Here is a 27,070-nt window from a genome sequence, read left to right as displayed (position 1 = left end):
TTGATAAATTTTATATGCCTGTGTCTGATGGTGTGGACAGCTGTTTGAAAGATAACAAGAGGTATTTAGGTAGCCATTGTTAATTTCCTGTTATCTTATTTTGAAGTCCTGTATCTCTTTGTTTTGTTTTGATTGGCCTTATTCTGTTTTGTTTGGTTTTATTCTACTTAAAAAGTTTTTTTTTTTTTTAAAAAGGGAAAAAAATGACAAAACTGTTTAACCATTTTCACATTCCTGTCAGCAATGTGTAAAAATTCCAGTAGCTCTAGGGGCCTTAGTCTTTTTTTTATTTTAGCCATTCTGGTGAGTGTGTAGTATATCATCCTATGGTTTTTTTTGCTTTTCTCTGTTATCAGTGATGCTGAGCATCTTTTCATATGTTCACTGGTCATTTTGTATTTTCTTTTGTGAAATTTGAGTGCATATTTTTGCCAATTTAAAAATTGGCTTTTTGTGTTGAGTTTTAAGAATTCTTATTCTATTTTATTAATTTTTTAAGAGTAAGAAAATTTATTAGAGAAAAGGAGGGGGCGTAGGATTCGCTCCTGAGGAGGTATCCCAAATGGGTTGCCTTTATTATCTTTTGATACCTGGATATACTGTTTTCTTCCTGTCTTAGCATTCCTTTCCCTGGTCTCAGTAATTTGTTTCACAGAGTAGATGTGTTTAATTTTAATGAGATCTGTTAGGTCTGAGAGAAGGGAGAGGCGGAGAGAGAAGTCCGTGGGAGGAATGGAGCGGACGGCCGTGAAAGTAGTGGTCAGCGGTGGCTTTATTCCGGGAATGCGGGGAGGGGGCCCCCCGCCGCCGGCCCCGGGCTCAGCATCTCTGCACCGAGCCGGGGCCGGGCTGTGGTCTCTCCGGGAACACGGGGAGTGGAGACTGGCGCGCTGGCCGGCGCTGGCCGCTGGAATCTGGCGAGCTCTCTCTCTCTCTCTGGCGAACTCTGTCTGGCAAACTCCCCCGGACACGTGGCGTGGGGGAATCTAAATAGCCTAAGCTTAGGGCAGTGCCCCAAAGGCCATTAGAGATGCACAGGTATCTCATTGGCGCACAGGTCCTTAAGGATGGGGATATAGGATTACAATCAAGTGCATAGGGGGCAGGGGGGGGGGGAGTTTAGCTGCAGCCTTTTCTGGTTACAGTGTTCCATCTGGGCCGGCAACTCTTTCAAGATCCAATTGATCTTTTTTTTTTTTTCATATTTAGGCTCTCCTACACTAGAGAAATCTTTACCCTAAAGTTGGAAAGAATGTTTTCTGTGGTTTCTTCTAAAAGTGTCGAGACTGATTTTTCTCTTCATTTTCATTCTAATGATTGCTGTCCTAGGTCTTCATCATTTTATACCTCTATTGCTTATATTGCTATAGTCTCCTAACTGCTGGAAAGACCTTCTAATACAATATGTTGGTTTATCTTTCTTAAAATAACCAAAAAAAAAAAAATCTTCTATGTGTTACATTGAGATTTTGATGGATTAATGGTTCTTTATGATAGGATGGCCAGCGAACATTTAGATCTTATGACATAGATCTCTGATGAAATAATATGAATAAAGAGAAATAGTAAATTGTAATTGAAAGGGCTGTTTTTATTATTCAGGCTTGTAGCTGAAAAACTAGCTAGATGCTACATTTAAATTACTGCCTTTCTCAAAAGGCAATTGTGTACTGTTGCCGATATCAGTGTCTCCAGAGGTGGCTGTATCTGAGAGTCATAAGGGAGCTTTGCCTGGATACATGTTCTGCTCTACCTTTCACATCTCTAGGGTAATGCTCAGTAAAGGTGTGTTTATAAAACTTTCCAAGTGTACCCAGGGTAGCAGCATTTGGGCCACCAAATGGGAACCAGTAATCGAGGGCATAATTTTTAGCTGCCTTAATCTGGAATCAAGGCTCTTAGTATGTCTGATTTTATTCTATTCTAATTTTGTCACGTGTTTCCATTCATCAACCCAACTAGATTCACTGTTCCCAACCAGACTGTGCTTTATTTTTCCTGGCCTCCCTTATTCTTCTTTCCAGATAATGCCCACCCAGTTACTTCTCATTCTTAAATTTTCTCTCCTTGATAAGACTTTCTTAGAAGATATTTTTTATCCTAATTTTTGTAATTCCAACATCACTGCTTTTGGAATTTCATAATGTGCTGATTTAGGTGTGTGTGGTGTCTCCAATAAGGTTTGCAAAGGTAGTTAGATGCCATGCTTAGTAAGTGAGTGTTTGTCGTTAAGAATTCCATCCAGTCTTCTTTTCTGGATGTGTTCTTTGGGCATATTGCATATTGACTCATACCAACTTAGTGTAGGTAACTACTGTTGAATAACAAGTTTTCTGCCATACACATCTATTCTTCATATGTTCAGGTTATAGCAATGAATCACATTATTCCAAAAATTGTGTATTTCCAATATTTTTTTTATTCAAAGATTAAGTATCAGTTAACTCCATAATAGTTGAATATAAATACTATCCCTGTCTCACAGGATGGGATTTGTTTTATGCTAACTTCTTTGAACTCAGTGTAATTCAGCTGTTTATCAAGAAAGACAGACATGTAGTTAGGCTAGCCCCTTCCTCCCTCTACTTTTAAATAAGGGAAAAGAAAGAGGTGCCTAGAGGCCAAATTATAGCTCATCTCATGGACAGATGTTCTTGTATCTCTTGCCTATGTCTAAAATTATTACAAAACTTTATGATATACTGGAATTTATAGCCATCCTTCCATTCTTGGCTGTGTGCACTTACCTTTAAAAAAGCATCTTCAGGACGGTGCTTAGTGAAAGAATATTGATGTTGCTTTGCTAAAATTAAAATCAGTGCATTTCAAACCAATTCTTAAATGTTTAACATTTTGAAACTTTTAGAAAAAGTTTTGCCATTTAGTCATTTTATCAAAATTAACTTAGACCATTCTAGTATTGTCTTTGTCTTATTCTATAGTAAAATGTTCTTAAACCAGCAGAATGCTTTCATTTTGAGTGCTTTAGCAGTGTTAGAAAAATGACATGAGTTTATTCCACAACTCAATAGAAAATTTAAAAATGAAGCAAAGATTTTCTCTGGAACAAAGTTTACTATGTATCAGATTCCCCAGGGTGACAGTGTTAGGTGTTGCTGGTGTAATCTCAGATGACTAACACAGAATGCCTTCATTTAAGTGATTCACAGATAAAAGGAGACCTAGAAGTCACCTTCTTCCATGAATCGAAGCAATTCCTCCTTTCTTGGTAAGAACCATATACATAATATATGTGTTCTTAGATGTATGTATTATATTTCATAAACATTGTCCTGAAAGAGGACTTACATTTTTCCCCTACTTGTCTTTAACCCCACCACCATGCTGTGCTTTGGTTTGGAGCTATACATTACTTTTGTTGAAAATAATCTAAAAAAATTAGAGGTTAGGATTGTTTTCCTGAACTTTTTGTGTCTTTAATGCATTAGATTTCTGATGTATTTCCTAACATATGGTTGTTTTCTATTTTGAAATCTTTTGTGTTTGGAGAGCTACTTCATAGAGTTACAAAAGTACCTACTAAATAATGAAAAAAATGCTATATGTCAAGAAGATAACAATAAAATACTTTTTAATCTGATAAAATATAACAAATTTGTGTTCATTTTTAGGCTTCTTTAGGGGAAACTAAAATAACTGAAAACATTTTGGGAAGTAAGAATAAATAATGTGGATATCTTTTAAGCATATATGACAAAGATGAGAGTGTTTTCTTATCATCCTGTGTTCTTTAACAAAGCAGAAAATATGAACATTATGAACAGTAAATGATGATTTTCCTGAAAGATTTCTTTTTTAACATTTTTAAAATTAGTGCTAAAGGATGACATTTCTGCACTTGTTTCTCAGCTGTTTTTTGGTCTCCTTTGTTTGAAAGTCTAAGAGACTGAGATCTGAGCAAGAGGTACAGTTGGCTGGTACAATTTTCCTTTTATAAAGAATATGGGAGCAGACTTTTTGTACTTTTTTTTTTTTGTCTTTTTCCTTTTTTTATCAGTACCAGGGATCGAACTCACGACTGCCTGCTTGCAAGGCAGGTGCTTATGCCGCTGAGCTAAATCCCCAGCCCCAACTTTTTGTACTTTTAATAAATTAACAAAGTTAATATTGTATAATTTACCCAGTAATATTTGCATAATTGCTAGTAGAAGATAAAGAGTAACTTCATAGAAAGATTTGTTTCTATTTTAACTTTGAACATACAAATTTTATTTTATTTTTATTTTATTGTTGTTTCTTTTTTTGGTGCCAGGGATCAAATTCACAACCTTGCGCTTGCCAGGTAGGTACTTAGGCCACTGAGCTAAATCCCCAGTCCTCATACAAATTTTATTTCACAATGAAACAGTGAATTTTTTTTTTGAGACAGAATCTCACTGTGCAGTTCAGGCTGGCCTTGAGCTCACTTTGTAGCCCACGCTGGTCTGGAACTTGCAACAATCCTTTTTGCCTCAGCCTCCTATGTGCTGTGATTACAAGCTTGAGCCACCACACCCGTTTAAAACAGTGAAATTTTAGCAAATACATCTTTTTGCAGATGAAGAAAGAGGTCCAAGAGGGGCAAGTATCCCCTGGAGAACACAGGGTTTTCTAAATGTTTCTTCTGTCAACCTGGCATTTCATGGATGTGTTTCATGGTGTACCTAGTTTTATACTAAAAGCAAGCATATGTCAAAGCTGATCTGAGCCTCTGCCTTCATAAATTTAACTTATAATTGGGAAATTTGGAGAAAAGAAGCAAGAAAACATTATTAAGAAACATTAAAATACATAATTTTCAGTTTCAGTAAATGACCACGTAGATATAAAAAGAACTAGTAGCAACATCAAAATGCTGGATAAAATACCTTAAAAATTTATGGAAAGGAAATGTGTTTATACACAATGAAGTATTACTGTGCCATAAGGAAGAATAAATGAAATCATCTGTAGGAGAATGGATGTACCTTGAGGCCATAATATTAAGCGAAATAAATCAGACACACAAGCTTCAATGTTCCATAGTTTCTCTTAGATGAGAAACCCAGAGTATAAATAAAGAGCAAAGTAAAATAAAAGATAATAGGAAACTAGGGAGTCAGATCTTTTGCAAAGGTAAAGGGGACCGAGACATAGTGGGGTAGGGAGGGGTGAAAGAAGAATTAAGGTATGTTACACATGTGAACCAGCTCCAGCATCTGCCCTGACTGGTGTCTGATTCATGAAGATCTAAAGCTTGAATGTTAACAAGAGAAAGAAGTAAAAGACTGACCCAATCATGATAGAAATTTGTATTTCAGATTTCTCCTCATTAAAGTCCTAAGCCGGGGGTTTAGTTCAGTGGCGTAAGCGCCTGCCTGGCAAGCGTGAGGTTGTGAGTTCGATCTCAGCTACCAAGAAACAAAAAATTAGAAGTCCTGAAGGATAGCAATTTTACCTAACTAATTGGGAAACGTGTTACAGAAAAAAAGCTGTAGTGTGTTTGCATGTTACGGTCTTTTTTTTTTTTTTTATTTTTTTTTTTTTTTTTTTTTTTTTTTTTTTTTTTTTTTTTTTTTTTTCATGTTACGGTCTTTAGTCTGGCTAGACTGCCTGGAGGCAGTTGAGTGGGGCAGTCTATTGAGAAATCCTAGACACAAGCACAGGTTTATGTGGGCTTGGAGCCAAAATTTACACGTCTGGCAAAAAATCACACCTCCCTTAATTTAAAATGTTTTTGGGTTTAATATGCACAGATGCCTGAAAGACTTAATATAAATCATCTTTAGAGAAGAACATATTAAACATAGGCCTCGAAAACTTACATGTTGAGCTCATAGTTAAAAATCAAATACTTAACTAGGAAATACCACATTGACCTGTTAGAATGACTAAAATTTGCAACAATGGTAATACAAATGCTGTTGACAGTTGAGAAAAATTAGTAACATATAAAGTAACACAACACCGTGAGAGAATATACGTAACTTGCTGCTCTCCTGAGTCTGTAACCATTATACCAAGAGCCCTGTGCATGCTAGACAAACAGTACCACTGAGCTACATCCTTACCATACCATATACATTAACTGCAGATCTGAGTAGCAGTAAGAAATGGTGAGAAAATACAATTCAAGAAACACTTGAAAGTAATAAAAAAAAATACGTAACAATCATTCTAACATGAGATGTAAAACATCTTTAAGTAGGAAAGTATATCACTAAGATTATATACTCTATAAATGGAGAGATGTGGCTGACAGGAAAAGTTAGTGTTACTAGAGTATCACTTCTCAAATTGCCTTTACAGATTTAATGCATTTTGAATCCATATGTAAGTCAACCGAATTTTGAGGTATACTTACTAAGGTCATCCTTAACTGTTTAGGGAAAGCACTGGGCAAAGAAGCAGCAAGACGCCCTTGAAGAAGCAGAACCAGGCAAGGGTTGGAGCAGGGACTTTTTTTACCAAGTAGTTAGTACTTACTGGAATGCTCAGATTAAAAGACAGCAAATACTGGTGGAAGTGGCAAAGAAACCAATAAAACACAACACAAACTTAGAAATAGGGCCCAGAATAGAAGGAAACTCAACATATGATGCATTACTCAATAAATGGTTTGGAGAAAATTTGTTGTCCCTGTGAAAAAAATAAAAGTAGATCCTATCATCCTACCATAGACAGAATTAATTCCAAATGAATTAAATGTGAAAGCTAAAACTTTAGACCTTAAAAATATAGAAAATATGTTTATAACACTGGAGAATTTCTTTAAGAAAAAAAGATTCTCCCTCACTGAAATTAAAAATATGTGTTCATCCAAAGATATCACAGAAAAAATGATATTAACTACAGAACATTGAAGTGACAAGGGATTTATATCCTAACAAAAAGCACTTCAGTGTATTAACTGAAGAAACCAAAATCCACCAGAAAGATGTCCAGAAGACATGAATAGATATTTCACAGAAGAGGTAAAATTAATGGTCTGAGTTGAAACATTAAGCATTGTGAAGAGTAATTAATACCATAGTGAATTGCTACTTCACATTCACCAGCTAGATTAGCACCATACTATAACACAGTAGATAGTCCCATTTTCCTACTGGTGGCAAAGCACACATTAGTGGAACAACTTCTGAAAAGGTTTATCACTAGACAGTAAAGTTGAGGATGAATATAGCAGTTAGCTTACATATTCTTTGGTATATCTAAGACCAAACAAAAATTTCACTTGTGTGCCAGCAGAACTGTTTTTGAGAAAAACCAATGTTCATCATGAGTGCAATGAACAGATACTAGAATATACTCATACAATAGAATACCATATGGTATTGAAAAAAGTGGTATGGATATGGAAGACACAAAAATTAGAATTTGTAAAATAATTTCTAGACATAAGGAAAAAACAATAAAACTAATCAATGCATTGTATAGGGGTAGATATATGGTAAACAGTACAACGGGTGTGAGGAAATTTGGGATAATGCTTAACTTTGGCAGGAAGAGAGGGAGATGTAATCACATGCAGAGGACCCTTCAGAGGTCCATGCAGTGCTCTTTTTCTTTCTTTCTTTTTTTTTTTTTTTTTTTTTTTTTTTTGTCTTTTTCCTTTTTATCGGTACCTGGGATTGAACTCACGCCAGGCAGGTGCTTATGCCGCTGAGCTAAATCCCCAGCCCCACTGCTCTTTTTCTTAAACTGGTGGTAAGAGCAAAGGTTTGCATATAATCCCAGCACTTGGGAGGCTCAGTGAGTTCCCTACCAGCCTGGGCTAAAAAGTGAATTCAAGACCAGTCTGCCCTGCAGAATGAGACCATCTCAAAGGTTTTTTAAAATTTTCTTTTTTAATCACGTTGTTTATAATGTACATGTGTCAAATATACGCAGATATATTTAAAAAGAACGCTTTCATTCTTTCTAAAGAAAAGTCTATACTCAGGAGCCTAGTCCCTATGGGACTTTCCTATTTCTGTAAGTAGGAAAAAAGAAGTACACTATTGGAGCTTTTCATTTTATTCCTTCAATTCTGGGAATTGTCCTTTATTAAAAATTATAATCTTGATGTGTGGTATTTAATGTCCTTTTATGAACTAGTGGAGATTGTGAATTTAGATTTTTTTAAATTACGTCTTGACACAATGAAAGCCCTAATAGTAATCCCACAATCTTGGAGGGAAATTTTACTGATCTACAAAATTAAATATCTAAAAACTGCAGATTTATTTCATGTATCATGTGAGGATCTTGTGGATGCAGAATAAAGAGAAAATTCTATAGAATAAATGAAGGAATAATGAAAAGCTAGCTGTATGGTTACAACCACGCAACCAAAGCATTTCCCTTACTGAAAAGTTAATCATTTTTTGCTGCGTTATCAGAATACTTAATACCTTCTTTGTTATCAAATTTGAAGTATGCAATACAGTATTGTTAAATATAGTCATCATGTTGCACATTAGATCTCAAAAACTTGTTCATTTCATACACTTTAGTTAGTATTGCCCTAATTCATGACCTCTGATAACCATCTAACTGCTTCTGAGTTCATTTATGTGAGACTAGAAAACAATTATGTATTTGATTTTCTGTGCCTGGGCTATGTTACTTAGCATAACCAGGTTCATCCATGTTGCAAATGGCAAGAGTTCCTTTTTTAGACTGAGCAATGTCTTTGTATGTCAATGCCATTTTCCATCAGTGGACATTTATAGGCTGTTTGTGAATCTGTACTATTATGAATAATGTAAAGGGTACATAAGAGTGCAAATATCTGTTTGAAATATGGATTTTATTTTTTTCAGGGGATATATAACTAAAAGTGAGGTTGCTGGATTATATAGTAGTTCTATTTTTTGTGTTTTGAGGACTTGTCATATACTTTTGATAATGTCTGTGCTAATATTCTTACTTGTGCAGGGGTCCTCTGTTGTACACACGCTAGCCAAAAGTTCTTAACCTTTTTTTTATAATTCCTTTTTTAACAGGTGCAAGGTAATGATATCTTACTGTGTTTCTTTATTTTAAAAAAGCAAAACAAAAAAGGATAGAAATAATACATAATTTTTTAAAAAACAGAAATAAATACTAGTTAATATGTTGCATATTGTTATCTTAGTAGTTGTTCAGTTTGCAAGATGTAGGCATAAAAAATGATCAAACAGTCAAATAGTGACAGCATAAACTGTTCTTTTTGATGAACTAAGATTAGTAGTATAGTTACCTATCTTGCACACATACATATGTGCAGTTATATAAGTAACGCAACATACATATAATCTTTTCCTTTCTTTCATTTCTCCTTTCCTCTACCCCAGTTGTTTTTCCCTTTTGAGCACTTTCTTTCCCTTTTATTATTAAAATATCTATTGTACATTTTGGATCTTATTACTCTTGATTTCTTATTTATTTTTTACACTAGGGAGATAATATTTACCAATGTGAGTCTGATTTATTTCACTTATGATTATAGTCTCAAATTGCCTCCATTTACCTATAAAAGCCTTGAGATTAGCCTTTTTATAGCTGAGTAGTATTCCGTTGTAGAAAAACACCACATCTTTTTTATCTGTTTTGCAGTTGATGGGCATTTTGGTTGTTTCCAAGATTTAGCGATTACAAATTGTGCTGCTGTAAACAAGGATACATGTATATTGCTGAGATATGACCTTTTCAGTTTTTCTGGAAAAATATCTAGAAAGGGAATAGCTGGATTGAATGGAGCTTCCAATCCTAGTTTTTTGAGGAATCTCCATACTGATTTCCACAGTGCCTGCACTAATCTACACTCCTATCAACAGTGGAGAAGTGTTCCTTTTTCCCCACAGCCTTGCCAACATTTGCTATTGATTGATTTCTTGATGGCAGCCATTCTTTCTGGAGTGAGATGGAATCTCAGTGTTGTTTTAATTTGAATTTCTCAAATGACCGGTGATGGTGAACATTTCTTTATGTATTTATTTGCCACTTGTATTTTTCATCTGAAAAGTGTGCATTCATCTCAGATGCCCATTTTTGGCTTGGGTCTTTAAATTTGGGGAGGCGTGATCTTTTCAATTCTTTATATGTTCTAGATAGAAGTCATTTGTCTGAGGGACAGTTGACAAAAATTATTTCTTTGTGGGTTTTTTTTTTCACTCTGTTGGTGATTTCTTTCAGTGTGCGAAAACTTAAGATGAGATCTCAGTTGTTGATTCTTTGAAGTATTTCCTGTGCGATTTAGTTTTTGATCATGAACTCTTGGCCTACCCCTATGTCTTTAAGATTTCTACCTAGTTTGTCTTCCAGTAGATTTAGTGTTTCTATTTTAATATTTAGATCTTTGATCATTTTGACTTTAGTGCATAGTGATAGACATAGGTCTAGTTTTAGTCTGTGGTATGTGGAAAGCCAACCAGCAGCATTTATTAAAAAGAGGCTATCCTTCTTCCAGTGAACATATTTAGCACCTTTGTCCAATATAAGATAGCTGAGTGTCTTTGTAGTTGTGTTTGTATCTTCTAATCTGTTGAATTGATCCTCAAGTTTTGAGTTTTTTGCCAGTACCATGCTGATTTTATCACTGTAGCTTTGTAGTATAATTTCAAATCAAGGGTTGAGATGCCTCCAGCCTTGCTTTTTGTTGTCCCAAGATTACCTTTGCTATTCTAGGTCTCTTCTGTTTCTAAATGAATTTTAGGAATATTTTCTGTAGATCTGTAAGGTATATTAGTGGTATTTTGATTGGAATTGCATTAAATCGGTATAACAGTTTTGGGAGTATGGCCATTTTCACAATGTTGGTTCTTCCTAACCAAGAGCAAGGAATATCTTTCCACTTTCTAATGCATCCTAATGCATGTTCTGTGGGCTAATACATGGTTTATTTTAGAGAATGACCCATCTGCAGCTGAGAAGAATGTATATTCTGATGTTGTTGGGTGGAACACTTTATAAATGTCTACTAAGTCCGTTTGTTCACATATTTGATTCAGTTCTGTTACTTCTTTACTGACTTTTTGTCTAGTTGATCTATCTCTTAGTGACAATGGGGTATTAAGGTCCCCTGTTACAATTGTGTTGTAGATTGGGTTTTTTTGGTGTCTGATTAGTATTTGTCTTGTATAGTTGTGTGCTCCTGTATTTGATGCATATATATTTATGATTGTTAGCTCTTGTTGAATTTTTCCTCTAACAAGTATGTAGTGACCTCCTTTCATCTCTTTTGATCATTTTTGATTTGAAATTCACATTGTCTGCAGAGTAGCTACCCCTGCTTTTTTCTGGGTTCCTGTCACATGGAATATTCTTTTCCATCCTTTGGCTTTCAGTCTGTGAGTTTCCTTTTGAGTCAGATGTTTCTTTTATGTAGCGTATTTTTTGGATCCTGTTTCTTGATTTATTCTGTCAGTGTTTCTTTTAGTTGGTGAATAGAGGCTGTTTACATTGATGGATATAACTGGTGCGTACTGGCTTAACTTTGTCATGTTTCCCTGTTGTTTTCCCGCTTTCCTGCCTTGTTTAATTGCTTACCCTGCCTGGTTTTTTTTTTTTTTTTTTTTTTTTTTCTGTTGTTCTGGGAATTGTAGTGATTTTTGTGTCTTTCTAGAATGTCTTTCAGTATTCTTTCTAGGGTTGTCTTGTAGACATGAATTTCTTCAGTTCATTGTCATGGAAGTATCTTACTTCTCCATCTATTTTGAAAGAAAGTTTTACAGGTTACATCAATCTGGATTGAAAGTGGTTTTCTTTCAGGGCTTGAAATATTTCACTCCTTGTGGGCTCTCTCCTCAACCCATCTGGTGTTCCCTGTATGGAAAAAGGACTCACTCACACTCTTGCCGGGCTTGCCAGAGTCCTACAGCTCTGGGGAGGGGGGTGGGCAGGGGGTTCGCTGCTGCTCCTGCTGACCTGTACTTGAGGGGGAAACTCACTGCACTGTCACAGGCCCACTGATGTCCTCTGTGTAGGTGAGGGGTTGCTGAAGCTTCCACCAGCCAATCAGGGTTCTGCAGGTGATAGACAGGGTCACTGATGGTTTGTGGGCTGCGGAGGTATCGTGGAGTGGTCACCAATGCTCCTTCTGTCCAGAGGTCTCCAAAGTGGAGAAGTAGCAACCAAGGATCCTGCCTCTCCCAGGGTCTCGGGGGTGAAGGGGGAGGTGCTGCCAGGGAGGTGCTGCCAGGGAGGTGCTGCCAATGATCTTGAAGGCTGCAGAGGTTTCCTGGGTGGACAGGGAGGGCCTTATTGTGTTTTGATTTGAATTTCCCTGATGATTAGTGATGCGGAGTGTTTTTCAGAGACCTATTAGCTATTATTGTTTTTTCTTTTTTAAAATGACTGTATTCATCCATTGTTTATTTATAAATCAGATTATTTGCTACTGAGTTGAATTCTTTACATATTTAGATATTAAACATAAAGCAGATAAATAATTTGTAAATATTCCATTCCATTGGTTATGTTTTCACTGTGTCAACTGTTTCTTGTGCTTCGAAAGAGCTTTTTAGTTTGCTATAATCTTAGCTACTTTTGTTTGTTGCCAGTGGTTTGGATACCATGTCTGAAAAATCACTGCCCTAACCAGTGTGAAGAAGCTTTTCGCCTGTATTTCATTCCAGTTTTAAGTTGCTACATTAAGTCATTTTTACATATGATTTGAGGTAAGGGTACAATTTTTAATCTTTTACATGTAGCTATCCAAATTTGCACCACTTTTTATTGATGAGAGTATTCTTTCTCCATTTGTGTATTCTTGGCACACTTGATGAAGATCAGTTGATCATTAATGCATGGATTTATTTATTAACTGTTTTGTACCATTGGTTTATAAATCTGTCTTTATGTGAGTCCCATACTATTTTCATTAGTGAGTCGTAATATAGATTGAAATAAGCTTCCAGCTTTCTTCTTTGCAGAAGATTGTTTTGGCTGTTCTGGATGTTTGTGATTCCATATGAATTTTATGGGCTTTTCTCCCTTTATTCCTTTAAAGAATGCCATTGTGTTTTTTTTGTTTTCCTTTTTTTTTTTTTGTCTTTTTCATTTTGATAATATAGATTTTGTTTTTGTTTTTGTTTTCTTGAGACAGGGTTTCACTATGCATTCCAAGCTGGCCTTGAGCTCACTTTGTGCCCAGGCTGGTCTCAAACTTGCCACACTCCTCCTGCCTCAGCCTCCCGACTGCTGGGATTACAGGTGTGTGCCACCATGCCCAGCTAGAAATTTTAACTATGAAAAATGGAGCATTTTTCCATTTTTATGTATTTTCTTTAATATAATGGTCAGTATATAAATTTTCCTCCTCTTTATTTATTCCTAATTATTTTATGTTTTGTATTACTGCTGTAAATAGGGTTGCTTTTCTGATTTTCCTGTAGGGTAGTTCATTATTGGTGTATAGAAACCACTGATTTTTATATCTGCAGTTTCACTGAATTTGTTCATCAGTTCAGTTTTTTAAATCATGATATTTATATCTTTAGATTGTGTACTTATATAGTTGCATCATTTGCAAACAGGTAATAATTCTTTCCTACTTGGATATTATTTATTTATTTTTAATGTGCAATTGCTCTGTCTGGCATTTCTGGTACTGTGTTTAATCAGAGTGATGAGTAAGCATTATTGCCTCATACCAAGAATATACTTTCAGTTAGAGAATATATTTTCAGTTTTGTGCATACTTTATGATGCTGCTGGTAGTGATTTCACATACAGACCATGTCCTGTTGAGGTGAGTTCCTCCTGTATCTGTGTGTTGAGGCTTATTTATTTATTTATTTATGTCACAAATAAATGTTGCATTTTGTCAAATGACTTTTCTGTTTTTATTGAGATCATCATGTGGTTGTGTGTTTATTCTGTTAATGTGGTTTATTATATTGACTGATTGAACTGTCCTTGTGCCAGAGGGATTAATCCTACTTGACAGTGTTGTATGATTCTTTTAGTATGCTGTTAAATTCACTTTGCTAGCATTAAAGATTTTTGCATCTATATGTAACCAGGATGTAGATTTCCTATAAGTTTTCTTCTTTTGTGGAGTCTGTGGCTTAAGTATTCCAGTGTTGCTTGTCTTAATGGGTGTTTGGATGTGTTCCTTATTTTTGTATTCCTTGGAAGAGTTACCAAGTTGATATTAATTCTTTGATTGTGTGATATTATTCACCTGTGAAACCATTATTTGCTGCATATAAAAATTAAAATTAAAAACTTTTTGCGGCTTTTCATTCCTGATTTTCAGTCTTCTTATGTGTGATCAGTCTGTGTAGGGTTTGCATTTCCCTCTCTTCCTCCCTCTCTGTCTTTCTCTCCCCTTTCCTTCTCCTCCTCCTTTCCCTTCCTCTGCTTCTTCTACTTCTCCTTATTTTCCTTGCGCTTCCTCTTCTCTTTCCTTCTTCCTCTCTCTGTCTCTGTCTCTATCTCTGTCTCTGTGTCTTTTTCTTTCTGTCTCTGTCTCCGTTTCTGTGTCTCCCCCTTCTCCTCCACATTTGGGTTGTGGATTTAACCCAGGATTATCATACTAAATACTAAATCACGACATTGCACTTGTCAGGCAGGTGCTTATGCCACTGAGCTAAATCCTCAGCCCTGTTTGCCACTGTTTGAATGCTACCATTTTAACATAGAGAGTCACTAGACTAGAGATAATATGAGTAGTTCATCTCTTCAGTGGCAGAGTGACAAGAACATTTTATAATTGACTTTTTTTCTTTTTTCTTTTTTCCTTTTCATGTTAGAGGATTTCAAAAAAGAGATTATTTACTTCAACATTACATATTCTTGGCCACGATCCCCAGTAAAAAATATTTTATGTCACTACCAGAATATATATAGCTGTATAAAAAACCTGACACTAAGGATTCATGAAAAACTGTGTCTTTAATATCAGGTAAAGATGCACTCTTTTTGGGTCTTCATCTATTTAATTTTGCAAAACACTGCAACCCATCAAAATATTTTTTCAGTTTACTGATGGTAGCAACTTATAGTTTGAAAAACATTTTAAAATAGATGTACTTATCCATAGGTCAAAGTTCATTTCCAATGTAAGTACCTGCCTTAAAATGTATGATCAAAATATATAGTGAGTATGTAAATTTAAAAATTTTTAACAGTAAAAAACTCAGTGATGTCAATGCCTCTTAAAATGCTCCCCTGCACTTTAAATGCACAAATTCTGTCATTCTAGCTATTTTGGGTTTTTTTGTGTGTGTTTTTTTGAGTACCAGGAGATATGTTTTTAAGATAATACTTATTTAAAATCAAGTATTCATCATATTTTTCAGTCACACCTTGTAACTTTTTAAAGTATTGTAATAATGATCATCTTGTATCTTTTGTTCTTATGTTGAACAGAACTGTTTTCAGTCTCACTGTTGGAATGTCCACTTTATAAGCTTTAATTTTGTAACTTGAACAATTATTTCTAAGATAACAATATGTAATCCATCAACTAGTGATTTCCTACTGTAGATAGGTAATGTAGTATGAAATTAGGGAGATAATACATTCAAATATTAACTAAGATTTTTTTAAAAATCTTTTAAATTTAAGTGTTGTTCAGCTTTGCTGTAAATTTTTCAGTGGTAAGATCTAGCAGATGTGACATAGTCAAATGTGATTATAAGAGATGAGTCAGATGAGTATAATTTGGTTCTTAGTCTAAATTTACTTTATTTTTTATTTTAAGGAGAAAAAAGCAAATATACAGAATTTTACAAATAAGATAATAGGAAATTGATAGTGATTAATGTATTGTGTATGGTTATCTTCAAAATAGTTGCTCAGATTACAAGATACAGGCATGCATGACTGATTGAAGCAAAAATTAATACAAGGTCTCTATAAGTAATTCTAAAATTAATTTGAAATCTTAAAAGTCATAAAAAGTTTTTAAAGTACATCTTCGATTCTTTAAAGTAATAAATCTAAGTTTTGGTTTTAAATTTAACAGTACCTTTAAAATAAATTATAAAGTTTGTTTATACTGGAGAAAATATGTTTTCTTTGTGAAACTAATGTATAAGAATTACATACTGTTTTGAGATCATTACAGTATGATTTTAATTAAATTATGAAACTAATATGTACCTTTATACTTCATTGCTATCTTGCATTTACAGAACATTTTAAAACCATCAAAACAATACAAGGAAACACATATATACATATTTTTGTGTGTGTAGATTATAACTTTAAGCTCATAATTCTATGGTATGTAGGCGAGGCAGGTAGGTAACAGTTGAACCTAGATCTCATAATGATTCTATAATATTTCCACTGCTTCTATTGAAATGTTGATTTTTAAGTTTAGAAGAAAATTTGAGTTTTATAAAATATTTTTAAATCTTAACATAATGTTAATGGAATCTTTATGAAATTTTATATATAAATATAGATATCTCTTACTCAGGGAGCAGAAGAAAGCAGGTAGCTAATAGGAATAAAAAATAAATCCTTTTGTATCACATTATTTAGTAATGTTTTGTTTTGTCAATCAGTCTGAACTATTAAAAACCTGGGCGTAATAGCAGATCATATTTGTTGAGTGTTTTCTATGCCTTAGGCAACAGTTTAATAACTTCTTTTCAAGGAAGTGTCCATGTGTATGGGTATCAGATGTTTCATACGTATTCAGAGTACATAAAATGCATTTTTAAAAATAGCATATAGAGTAGTAAAACTAGTATTTATGAATATAGGAACCTTAAAAAAATTTTTTTTTATTTTGAGGAGAATAAAACAAATGAAATAAAACAGAATACAGTCAGTCAAAAAAATGGTACATGACTTCAAAATAAGATAAAAGGAAATAATGGCTACCATAATACCTCTTATTATCTTCAAAATAACTGCCCATACCATCACGCATAATAAAATCAAACAAAACAGTACAGAATAAAACCAGTAAAAACAAAACAATGGAAGCAATACAGGACTTCAAAACAAGATAATAGCTGGGCCTTTAGCTCAGCAGCATAAGCACCTGCCTGGTAAGCGCAAGGTCGTGAGTTCAATCCCCAGTACCGAAACAAAAGCAAAAACACCACAGAAAGCAAGAAACGAGATAATAGTAAAACAACAGTCGCTACCATAATACCTGTTACCTTCAAAGTACTTGCCTTTACCATCAGATATAATGCAATCAAAACAAAACAATAAAGTCAATCAAAACAAAGCAGTGAAAGCAATAGTCTCCAAAACAAGATAATAGGAAACCAGTAGTGGCTACCATAATATATTTTATTATCTTTGAAATAACTTTCCATGCCATCAAATATAATAAAATTGGACAAACTGAAACAGAATAAAACCAAACTAAACAGAATAATGAAAATGATATGGAAAAAAAAAAACCACAAGTTTCAAATCGTGATAATAGATTAACAATGGCCACTGCCTTCCATTTTTAGACACTTCCTCCCCTTTCACTTTCTTTTTTTTAAATTTTATTTAAGGAGAAAAAGAAAAAAAGTAGAGAAAGGGTACAAGTTATACAGATTTACAGGAAAAAAAATAAACAGTAGGAAATCACTAGTTAATGAATTACATATTGTTATCTTAGAAACAGTTGTTCAAGTTACAAAATTAAAGCTTATAAAGTGGACATTCCAACAGTGAGACTGCAACAGTTCTGTTCAATGATCCAACAAAACTCAGTAATATCATTATCTATCTTATACAATTAAATATACATGCAGTTATATCGTTTAGAGCACTTTCTTTTGTACAATGACAATTACACATTTTGGGTTTTGTTGCTCCCACGGTTCTTATTACTTTTTTGGAAGAGAGTAGAACCAAATGTGACATAACAGAGTCAGTCAGATCAAAAGGATGGACATAATAGATAATGTAAAAGCATAATACAAGGTGATCAACAATGGTTACCATAATGCCTCCCGCTATCTCTAATAGAATTGCCTATATCATCAGTTATAATAAAATTGAACAAAACCAACAAAACCAAAACATTGGAGACATTATAGGTCTTCAAAAGTAGATAATAGTCAACCAGAATGGGCGTCATAATGAATCCCACTATCTTCACAGCTGTTGCCTAAACTTTCGAACCTGGTACTATCAAGCAAAACAGAATAGAGGAACATCAGTCAAAACAAGATGGTGAGAGCAATACAGGGCTTTAAATCAAGATAATGGAAAGTCAAAGTGGGTTACTGTGATATATCCTGCTATTTTTTTATTTATTTTTCCCTTAATTAAAAGGATAAAAATAAAAAAGTAAATAATAAAATGGAGATCGAGATAAAAGAGGGCATAACAGCAAAACAGCGCAGATCAAAACATAACCATTTAAGCAAAATAGTGTTTCACCACCAGATAATCCTGACATAAAAGTAGTTACCATATTGTCTCTTTCCTTGAAATCTTTGAGTATAACTTCGTATACTGTAGCATCAAATATATCAAAACAATGTAAAACCATTTAAGAGAATGACAGTATTACAGGGTATTTAGAATCAACTAACAGAAAATGAACAATGGTTTCTGTATAATCTCCTTGTCTATAAAAGTTTTTGTTTATACTATCATATATAATAAAATCCAATAAGATAAAACCTGTTTAGACCAATGGAGACAGAAGAACAAAAGCTTGATGAGACTTCAAAACAAGATGATACAAAATCAGTATTACCTATTAAGATGTCATTTTCTCCAAAATAGTTGTTCCTATCATCCAATCTTCTCTGCCTCATTTCTGTTGAGCTCTTTTTCTGTCAGTAGTTGTCAGTTTGTCTTCTTCATTTTGTTTTCTGCTCCATTCATTGTGGCCTCTCTGCCACTATTTCTGGATTCTTCGTATTTTTCTTTTTTAGAATATCCTGCAGTATTCTCTGTAGAGTTGAATTGGTGGTTGCATATTCCCCTAGTTCCTCTTTATCCTGGAAGCACCTTGTCTTTCCATCAATTTCCAGGGATAGTTGTGCAGGATATCTCAATCTTGGCTGGAGGTTATTATCTTTCAAAGCTTGAATTATTTCCTGCCACGCTCTTGGTGATTTGATGGTTTGTGCCTAGAAGTCTGCTGTAATTCTGATGGGTGTTCCCTTGTAAGTGATCTGTTTCTTGTCTCTGACGGCTTTTAATATTCTGTTCTTGTATTGGATTTCTGGAATTTTAATTATTATATGCCTGGGTGTTGCTCTGTTTGGGTTGTAGGTGGCTGGGGTCCTGTATGCTTCATACAACTGAGTATCTTTACCTTTTGCTAAATTAGGAAAATTCTCCTGGATTATTTCTGTGAGTAGCTTTTGTAGTTCATTTGTTTGTGTCCCTACTTCTTCTTTTATGTTAATTCTTAAGTTATAGATCCTCTTATCATCTTCTAGTCTTTGTATTATTGCTGTTTGTTTCTTTGTTATTTTTAAGAAGTTTTTCATTTCATTCTCCTGTATTACAAATCTGCCCTCCAGTTCAGATAATCTGTCCTTAGTTTCTTTTAAGCTGTTGTGCCCGTTTTCGATAGAGTTTTTAGTTTCCTGGTAATCTCTTTAAACCTGTTTTACGTATTCTATGCTTTCTCTGTTTTCTCCATTAAACAATTCTCCCCTCTTTTTCTGTTCTTCCATTCTACCATCTGTTTTTTGTTGGGTGGTGCTTAGCATTTCTCTAACTATTCTGCTTATGTCTAGCTTCAGGTCATTCCTGAACTTGAAAGTGAAAGGGGCGGACTTGGGGGACAGATAGCAGCAGCTACGGAGGCTCTGGAGATAGCGCTTTATATCTACTGGTGTTGTGTCTGCTATTGCCTCTTTCTCAGGATTGGGGGCCGAGGAGCCTTTCGTGTTGCTGCCTCTTCCCATATTCTTTGTTCCTTATATATGCAAGCGTATATATGAGGCCCAGCTTCCTTCCCTGTTGGCCACAGTCTGACTAAATTGTGCTGGCTAGGTGTTCCCACCCACTGCAGCACACCAGGAAGTTGCAGACCAGGCAGCCTATGTGGGGCCTGCCCCTCCAGGTCAATCTACCTTCGGGTGCTGGGACCTGGGTTGTGCTAGTCTACTGGGTCTCAGCCAGCAGCCTCATGTAGGCTAGGCACTGCTCACCAATCCCGCTTGAGAGGGGGATATGTGACTGAAGTCACTGCAGCGCCCTGTTCCCGCAAGTCTGCCCGGTCCCAGAATGTCCTCTGTTGGAGTCTCCTAGACCGTGAAGAGTCCCAGTTTCTCTCACTCACCGCAGGTCAAAGTACAGCTCCCTGCCCGTCCTACTTTCAACTCCGTTCACCGATTCCCGTTCTCAGAGCTTTCGCTTGTCTCTCTCCCTCCCAAGGGGATGTAGACGCAGCAGCGGCGGCAGGAAACCCAAATCGCGGCTTCCAATGGCGCGGGCTCCAGCTTTCACACTGAGGCTTTTCTGTTCCTGTTATAGCACCAGGATTGCATTCCCAGTTGGTTTCTCTCAGTCCAGTTTGTTCTTGGGTCAGCAGGGCATATCTCCACTTGCTTATGATTCCTTACTCCGCACCATTCCTGAATTCTAAGATGGGTTTTTCAGAGAGCCTCCATAGCTGCTGCTATCTGTCCGCCATGTTCTCCCTGAAGTCCTCCCCTTTCACTTTCAAAATATGTATTGTACATTTTGAATTCCATTTTAGTTTTTTATACTATGGAGAAAACACAATATCCACCTATGTGACTCTGAACCATTTCATACATGAGCATGATCTCAAGTTGTTTCCATTTACTTACAAGAGTCTCAAGGTTATCTTTATAGCTGAGTAGCTTTCCATTGTATAAAATAGCCATGTCTTTTTTATCCACTCTGCAGCTGATGGGCTAGCTACCCCAATTCTTTCTGGTTCCCTGTCACATAGAGCATTGTTCTCTTTCCTTTGACTTTCAGTCTATGAACCTCATTTTGAATTAAATGTATTTCTTATAAAAAGCATATTGATGGATCCTATCTCCAGGTCTACTCTGCCTGAGTTTCTTTTTATTAATGAATTGAGGCCATCTACATTAATGGTTATGGCCAAGATACACTGCCTCATCTCTGCCATACTATTTTCCTTCTGTTGGCTGCCTACTTTTCCCTTCACTCAGCTGTCTGCCCCACGCAGTGACTCCCCTCTGCTGCTGCTCCTGGAACCGTGGTCTTTTTCATCTCTCTAGAATGTCCTTTCAGTAATCTTTGTAGTGTGAGTTTGGTGGCCATGAATTCCTTCAGCTGTTCTTTGTCATAGAAGTATCTTGTTTCTCCATTAATTTTGAAAGATAGTTTTGCAGGATGCATCAATCTGTGTTGAGAATTGTTAATTTCAGGACTTGAAATACTTTACTCCAAGCTCCTCTTGACTTGATGGTTTGTACTGAGAACTCTGTTGTGATTCTGATGGGTTTTCCTTATAGGTTTTCTGTTTATTTTCTCTTAACAGCTTTTAATATTCTGTTCTTGTGAATTTCTGAGATCTTGATTATTATACATCTGGGTGTAGATTTATTTTGGTTATGGCTCGCTGAAGTTCTATATGTCTCACTTATCTGAATGTTACTTACTTTTCTCGTGCTTGGAAGCTTGTTCATTATTTCTGTTAATAGACTTATAATGTCATTTGTGTTGACCCCTGCTTTTTCACTCACACCTATTATTCTTAAGTTATGTTTTTTCGGATTGTCTGCAGCCATTGAATTGTTGCTTCCTGGTTCCTTATTCTTTTTAAGAGATCTTCCCTTTCATGATCACAAGCTGCAAACCTGTCTTCAAGCTTTGAAAGTCTATCTTCAGTTTCTTTCAAGCAGTTTTGTCAGCTTTCAATGGAGTTTTTAAAATTTCTTGGTAATTTCTTTAAATTTGTCTCATGTATTCTAAATCTTGTTCAATTGTTTCCCTCATTTTCCTATGCTCCTCAATTTTTGTAAATCTGTGTCTTCTTTAGAGGTGCTTAGCAATTCTTTTATTGTGTTTTTCATTTCTTCTTTTACATGAGGTAGTATTTCTGTTCTAATTTTTTTATAGCCTCATGAAGTTGTTTCTTTAATTTAGTTGCCATCACTTCCGAAATTTCAGGTGTGTGACTCCCAATCTCATACATGTTTTTATCTCCTGGATTTGTTCTACTTGGTTTAGAGACTAGAGATTGCCTTTTACTTCTTCGTCTTGACATATTCCTGGGTTCTTCAGGACAAGTGGGTCATGGGGTCCTAGGCACTTCCTGCATTGGCTGCAATTTCTCTGGAGCAAGACTGGTTTTTCTAGCCCGTGCTGACTACAAGTACCTGATAGTGGCCACTGGGTGCACTGGTGCAGGACTGGCTGCTGCTTTTCCCAGCCTGTGCTGGCTCCCCAATGGCTGGTGGAGTTTGCGCAGTATCAGGACTGGTTACTGCCTGTGGACTTAGTGGGCTAGTCATCAGCAGGGATCCTCCACCATGGCCCCCAGAGTGTGCACAGGGGCGGGGATTGGTCTGAGCAATTTCCATGGGTCTGCACCCAGCTAGGAGCTGCTAGAGGAAGCTGGCAGCAATTCTGGTTCTGCACTTATCTGCCCTGACTCCAAAGTGGCTCCTGCCCACTTCCTTTCTCCTGCAGGATAACTGAGACTTCTGAACTTACCACCAGTCAGTGCAGTCCTCTGTGTCCATTACTCCCCTCCATTGTCACATTTCTTTGTAGAGGCATCGGATTTCACCAGCCACCACCATCACCATCACCATGATCATGCATCCCTAGGTTCTAACAGCTTCTCTCACAGAGTGGGTCTAGCTCCAGGTGAAGGTGCCACCAGCTGCCACCTATTTTGTTTAGCTAACTCTATGGGCTTCAATGTTCACTTTAGATTCTTCCTGGGCCCAGGGGATCTACTACCTCCTTGTCTTCCCCATGATGCTGTTTGCAGTATCTGGACTGTGTGTCTCAAAGAGGCTGTTTACACTGCTGCATACTGTTCCACCATCTTCCCGGAAGCCTACCATGTAGAACCTTGTTTTTTGAAAAAAGAAATTTATGCATGTATCTACCAAATGTTTCAAGCATAATGAAGAGTATCCAAAAGCATTTTTCACAGTTTATAGACTAATAAAACCAATACTTAAGAGTGCTGAATCCTAGGTTTAGATGTCACTGTCAGTACTTTAGAAGTCCTCATATTTTTCTCTGATCCCATTCCCTTCCCTGTTAGACCTTTTGTCTGTATCAGCTAACCAAAATCCTTACCTTAGTGTAATTTTGGAGGATCCTTTCCCCTAACATTGTTACTATTATGCATGCATGTATAAAAAATGTATTTACTTTGAAAAAGTAACATTCAAAGAAATACTTCAGACAAATTCGGTAGAATGTCTTTGAATAAGAGTGATTCAGTCTTTGGGCATTACTCAGAACCAGAACAGTGCAGAGAGTTCTGCTCTGCTGTGTGGGCCGTGTGTATTTATAGGCAGAGTTCAGAAATTAAATACAAAATAGCTTGATTGGTTTCAGCTAGGAGTTGTGGAAATGGTCTGTTCAGTTGGCTGCTTGTGATTGGCTAGAGCTCAAATGCTTTTATGATTGTGGCTGAAATATGGCTGTCTGTTACAAATATTAGACTTCTGTTAGCTTTCCATTCATTTACTAAGTTGGATTGTGTAGGAACTCAAAAATATAGAGACAGCCTTAGACCAGTGCCCCCTGCTTATTTAACAGTAGCAAGCACAAAGTTAGTTTGGTAAAGAAAGTAGACGCCAAGAGAAGGTAAGCTGAACAGTCTCTGGGTTATAGTTTGGCTTTCATTTCTTTGAGAGTTTGATCAGTTTTCTTTTTGGAAAGGCTTGAGCAAAATCATTTGTGAGTTCTGGGATATTAGAGCTCATTTACGATTGTGATTCAGATACTAGAGGCCTGGCAGGAATGTGGCCAGGAGAAAAGATAATTTTCTGCTGTTTAGTTTGTGATATCCTTTTTGGAATAGGGAAGGAGGAGGACACTTTATTGGAAGTATCCTCAGTTGATCTAAATGTGAGGAGAAACATGAGATTGATTCTCAGTCCTCTGGTTTATGATTTGTTTATGATTTGGCATTCTTGGATTATTAATACCAAGACTAAGCACCCAGGGGTCCCTAGTGGGTTACTACCAAGATCATCTCTCAGAATATTTTATTGGACAAAGTCAAGAGGCAGATATAATGTGGGTCAAACTATAATCATCCAATAAGATTACAAATATAGCTGCTTAGCTGATATTGATCCAGTAGTGAAGTGGGGCAAATAGCAAGGGCCTATGGATAGCATCACTAACCTTGGTCAATAATCTGTAGTCTTAGGGCTGGGGATGTAGCTCAGTGGCACAATGCCTGCCTGGCAAGCATGAGGTCCCGAGTTTGACTTCTGGGGAAAATACAAATCTGTAGTCTTACTTAGTATAATAGATACTGTGAAATAGGAAGAAAATGTTCAAATGGGAAGAGGGACTGCAAAGCGGGAGGGGGAAAGGAAGGAAAGGAAAAGAAAAAAATAAGAAAAGAAGGCAGAATGGAAACAAAGTTCTTAGTGGGAGAGGATGGCCCATCCCTAGCAAGATACTGGTCTATTTCTATAGGAAATCTCAAGAAGGAGATACCAATTACAGTACAATCTCAAACTCCCACTTATCCCTTTGGGAAGTATATAAATCTGGCTATTGTGACTTTAATCTAAATGTCTTGCCTTCTGCAAATGCTCCTCCAACCACAGTTCTGGTGTGTTCTTAGGTTCTGCACTGACTCCCTCAAAGGCCCAGCCCGTCTTACTACCTATCAATTTCTATCTAATGTAGCTACCTAATGGAGTTTCTTCAATTAAGAAAACCAGTTTAATTTCAAATCCCATTTTCTCATTATTGGGTAATGCTTTTTGCAATGCTGTGTTCTTTATGCCTTGAAAGACAAGCATTATCAAGTGATTAATTTTAATCATGTCTTTCTTTCTATAGTTAATATAATTTGTGTTTTGTGACATGAAGAAAAGCAAAACAACACAAAACCCCAGAAGCCACAAACCTGTGCAGTTATAGGTACCAATAATAACTCTGGTTTTGAAATTCCTTCACCCAAGAAAAATATATCATTGCACAGAAAATTGATTTTTTGTTTTAAATGTTCTTTCTGGTAAAGAGAAACATCTTAAGATTTTATGGGATATTCTGTATAAATGGAGCAGCGGCTTTGAAGTATATGCATAGTGAAGAAGGTAACTGAGAGCTGAGGCTAAAGTTCCCATAAAAACAAACCACTAAGTAAACTGTAACTGAATACCTTGTTGTTCAGCTGCGTGAGTGCAATTGAAAGCAAGAATTTTGATTAACAAATAAGTCTAGGGCATGTAAGGAAAGCAATTGATTAGAGCTTTATAACTTAAGGTAGGGTAGGATAGTAAAATTAGAAAATAATTCTTTAGAATTTTAAAGATTAAGTATTAAGGGATGGCATAGCAGTATATCATGAGAACAATAAAGTATCTGCTAGATATAATGATGTGGGTCATACTAGTTTTAAGTTAGTTTTAACTGTTTAACAAAAAGGAATTTTCATTTGTTACTCGGATAATAAAGTTGTTTTCTAAATATAAGAGTTTTAATTAGAAGAAGCTCATTGGTAGATTATATTTTGAAAACTTTGAAATGTAATAAAGAGAAACTGTAGCAGATCATCTGTTTGAAGGAAACTTGTATTGGAGCATACAGCGTTACTATGGTGTCATTTTAATCTTCTGTGTTGATTGGTTTACATTGACACTGTGAATGACGTATTTGTCCCTGCTAGAGTTAAAACATCCATGTTTATTTTCTGCTTTTGCTGTTGGAACCCATCAGAATTGTGCTTGAAAGAATATCTTTCTTTATGAATTTTTAATCATGGTTGAGGCAAGCAGCAGATTAGATATAAGTCGAGAAGCTTTAGAAAAGATAAAAAGTGTTCTGTTGATACCTACTTTCGAAATAAGCAAAAACTGGAGAGAAAAGTCAGAAGAGCAGGGAAGTGTGGCAAATACTACAAAACATAACAGATCTGAAAAAAGGCTTGCCTTTTGAGAAAAGAGACTGACATTACCTCATCCTGAATCGTTAAGTATTGATCTTGCTTTGTTTTTCTAAAGCAGTGTGTTCAAGGCATTATTGCACCTTTAATAAAGGGCAGAATGTTAACAGGATAGCCCTTTTGTCAGTTCACTTAAAATAAATCAGGAGCATGATTTAATTCCTTTCCTGTCAGTCTCTTTCTCTATCTGTTTATTGCTGATTTGACAGTCTCTAGTCCTCCTTTGCTGTTAAATGTGTGTGTCCTTTGTTTGTGCTGGTGGATTTTACTACATTTGAATGTGAGAGAAAGCCTTTCCTTGCCATATTGGTCTAATTAACCTTCTGAGTGAGACTATACATTAAATAGACCTTCTAAATGATGAAAGAAGAGAGCCCACAGCAACGTAGATTTTCTTCATGTACTGGGGTTTCTCCTGTTTTATTTCCTCCACGAATTGATGGCCGAAAGCTTGTCCGGAATGCTTCATTTGGAGGATACAATGAACTTTCTCCTTCTATGCCAGGTTTGTTTGCTTAATCTTGCATTCTCGTCTTAATTTCTTGAAGACTTTTCATTAAAATAAACAAAGCATTTTAACATTTTAAAGCTGTTTCATTGAAATGAAACAATTCTACAGTGAAAGCTTAGGTTTCAGTAACTGCTTCTAGAGGCTTGTCTTTTCCGTATTTTCTCTTACAGTCTTTTCAACTGAAACTTGAGAATGAATGAGAAAAGTAGGAATTTTGAATACTTACAGCATAGTTTTTTTTTTCTTTAACTATAGAAGTAAATATTATGACCTTTTCACAGAACTAAAGCCTTTCTGAATTCAAAATAAATGCAAAATGCAAGCAAATTACACTAAAGATTTTAGCAAATGAAAAATGATACTTAACATTGATATTTGGCCATTTTCTACAATAATAACTACAGTATAATTGATGTTTATTGTAAGCTTTAATCTTACTACTTTATTATAATTTCATGAAGTTTTCTACTTATGTATGTTTGAATCATCTCACTTTCTTTTTGGTATATCCATTTATGTAGAATTAATTTTTGATAAGGAGATAGGTATTTTAAGCAATACTAATTCAGTGAAATTAG

The 27,070-nt window shown here is 35.7% G+C and overlaps 1 protein-coding gene across 9 annotated transcripts in view; it reads left to right on the top strand.

Moving 5' to 3' along the window:
• Positions 1-27,070, top strand: part of Osbpl8 (oxysterol binding protein like 8) — a 177,214-nt gene that overhangs the window by 99,260 nt on the left and 50,884 nt on the right. The window contains exon 2 of one of the 9 annotated variants that reach the window (XM_063255182.1): positions 3,161-3,229. The exons of 7 other annotated variants lie outside the window; for them this stretch is intronic. In XM_063255182.1, coding sequence (XP_063111252.1) covers positions 3,202-3,229 — 28 coding nt within the window. In that variant the 5' untranslated portion in view covers positions 3,161-3,201. Of the gene's footprint in view, positions 1-3,160; positions 3,230-26,063; positions 26,487-27,070 lie in introns of those variants that run through there. One more of the 9 variants, XM_063255178.1, reaches the window with a different exon arrangement.

The sequence above is a fragment of the Cavia porcellus genome, unplaced genomic scaffold (genome assembly GCF_034190915.1).
Source record: "Cavia porcellus strain 051 isolate PalLab524CR breed Dunkin Hartley unplaced genomic scaffold, mCavPor4.1 scaffold_8, whole genome shotgun sequence".
In the NCBI taxonomy this organism is placed as follows: Eukaryota; Metazoa; Chordata; class Mammalia; order Rodentia; family Caviidae; genus Cavia; species Cavia porcellus.
This window is presented reverse-complemented; position numbering and strand designations above follow the sequence as displayed.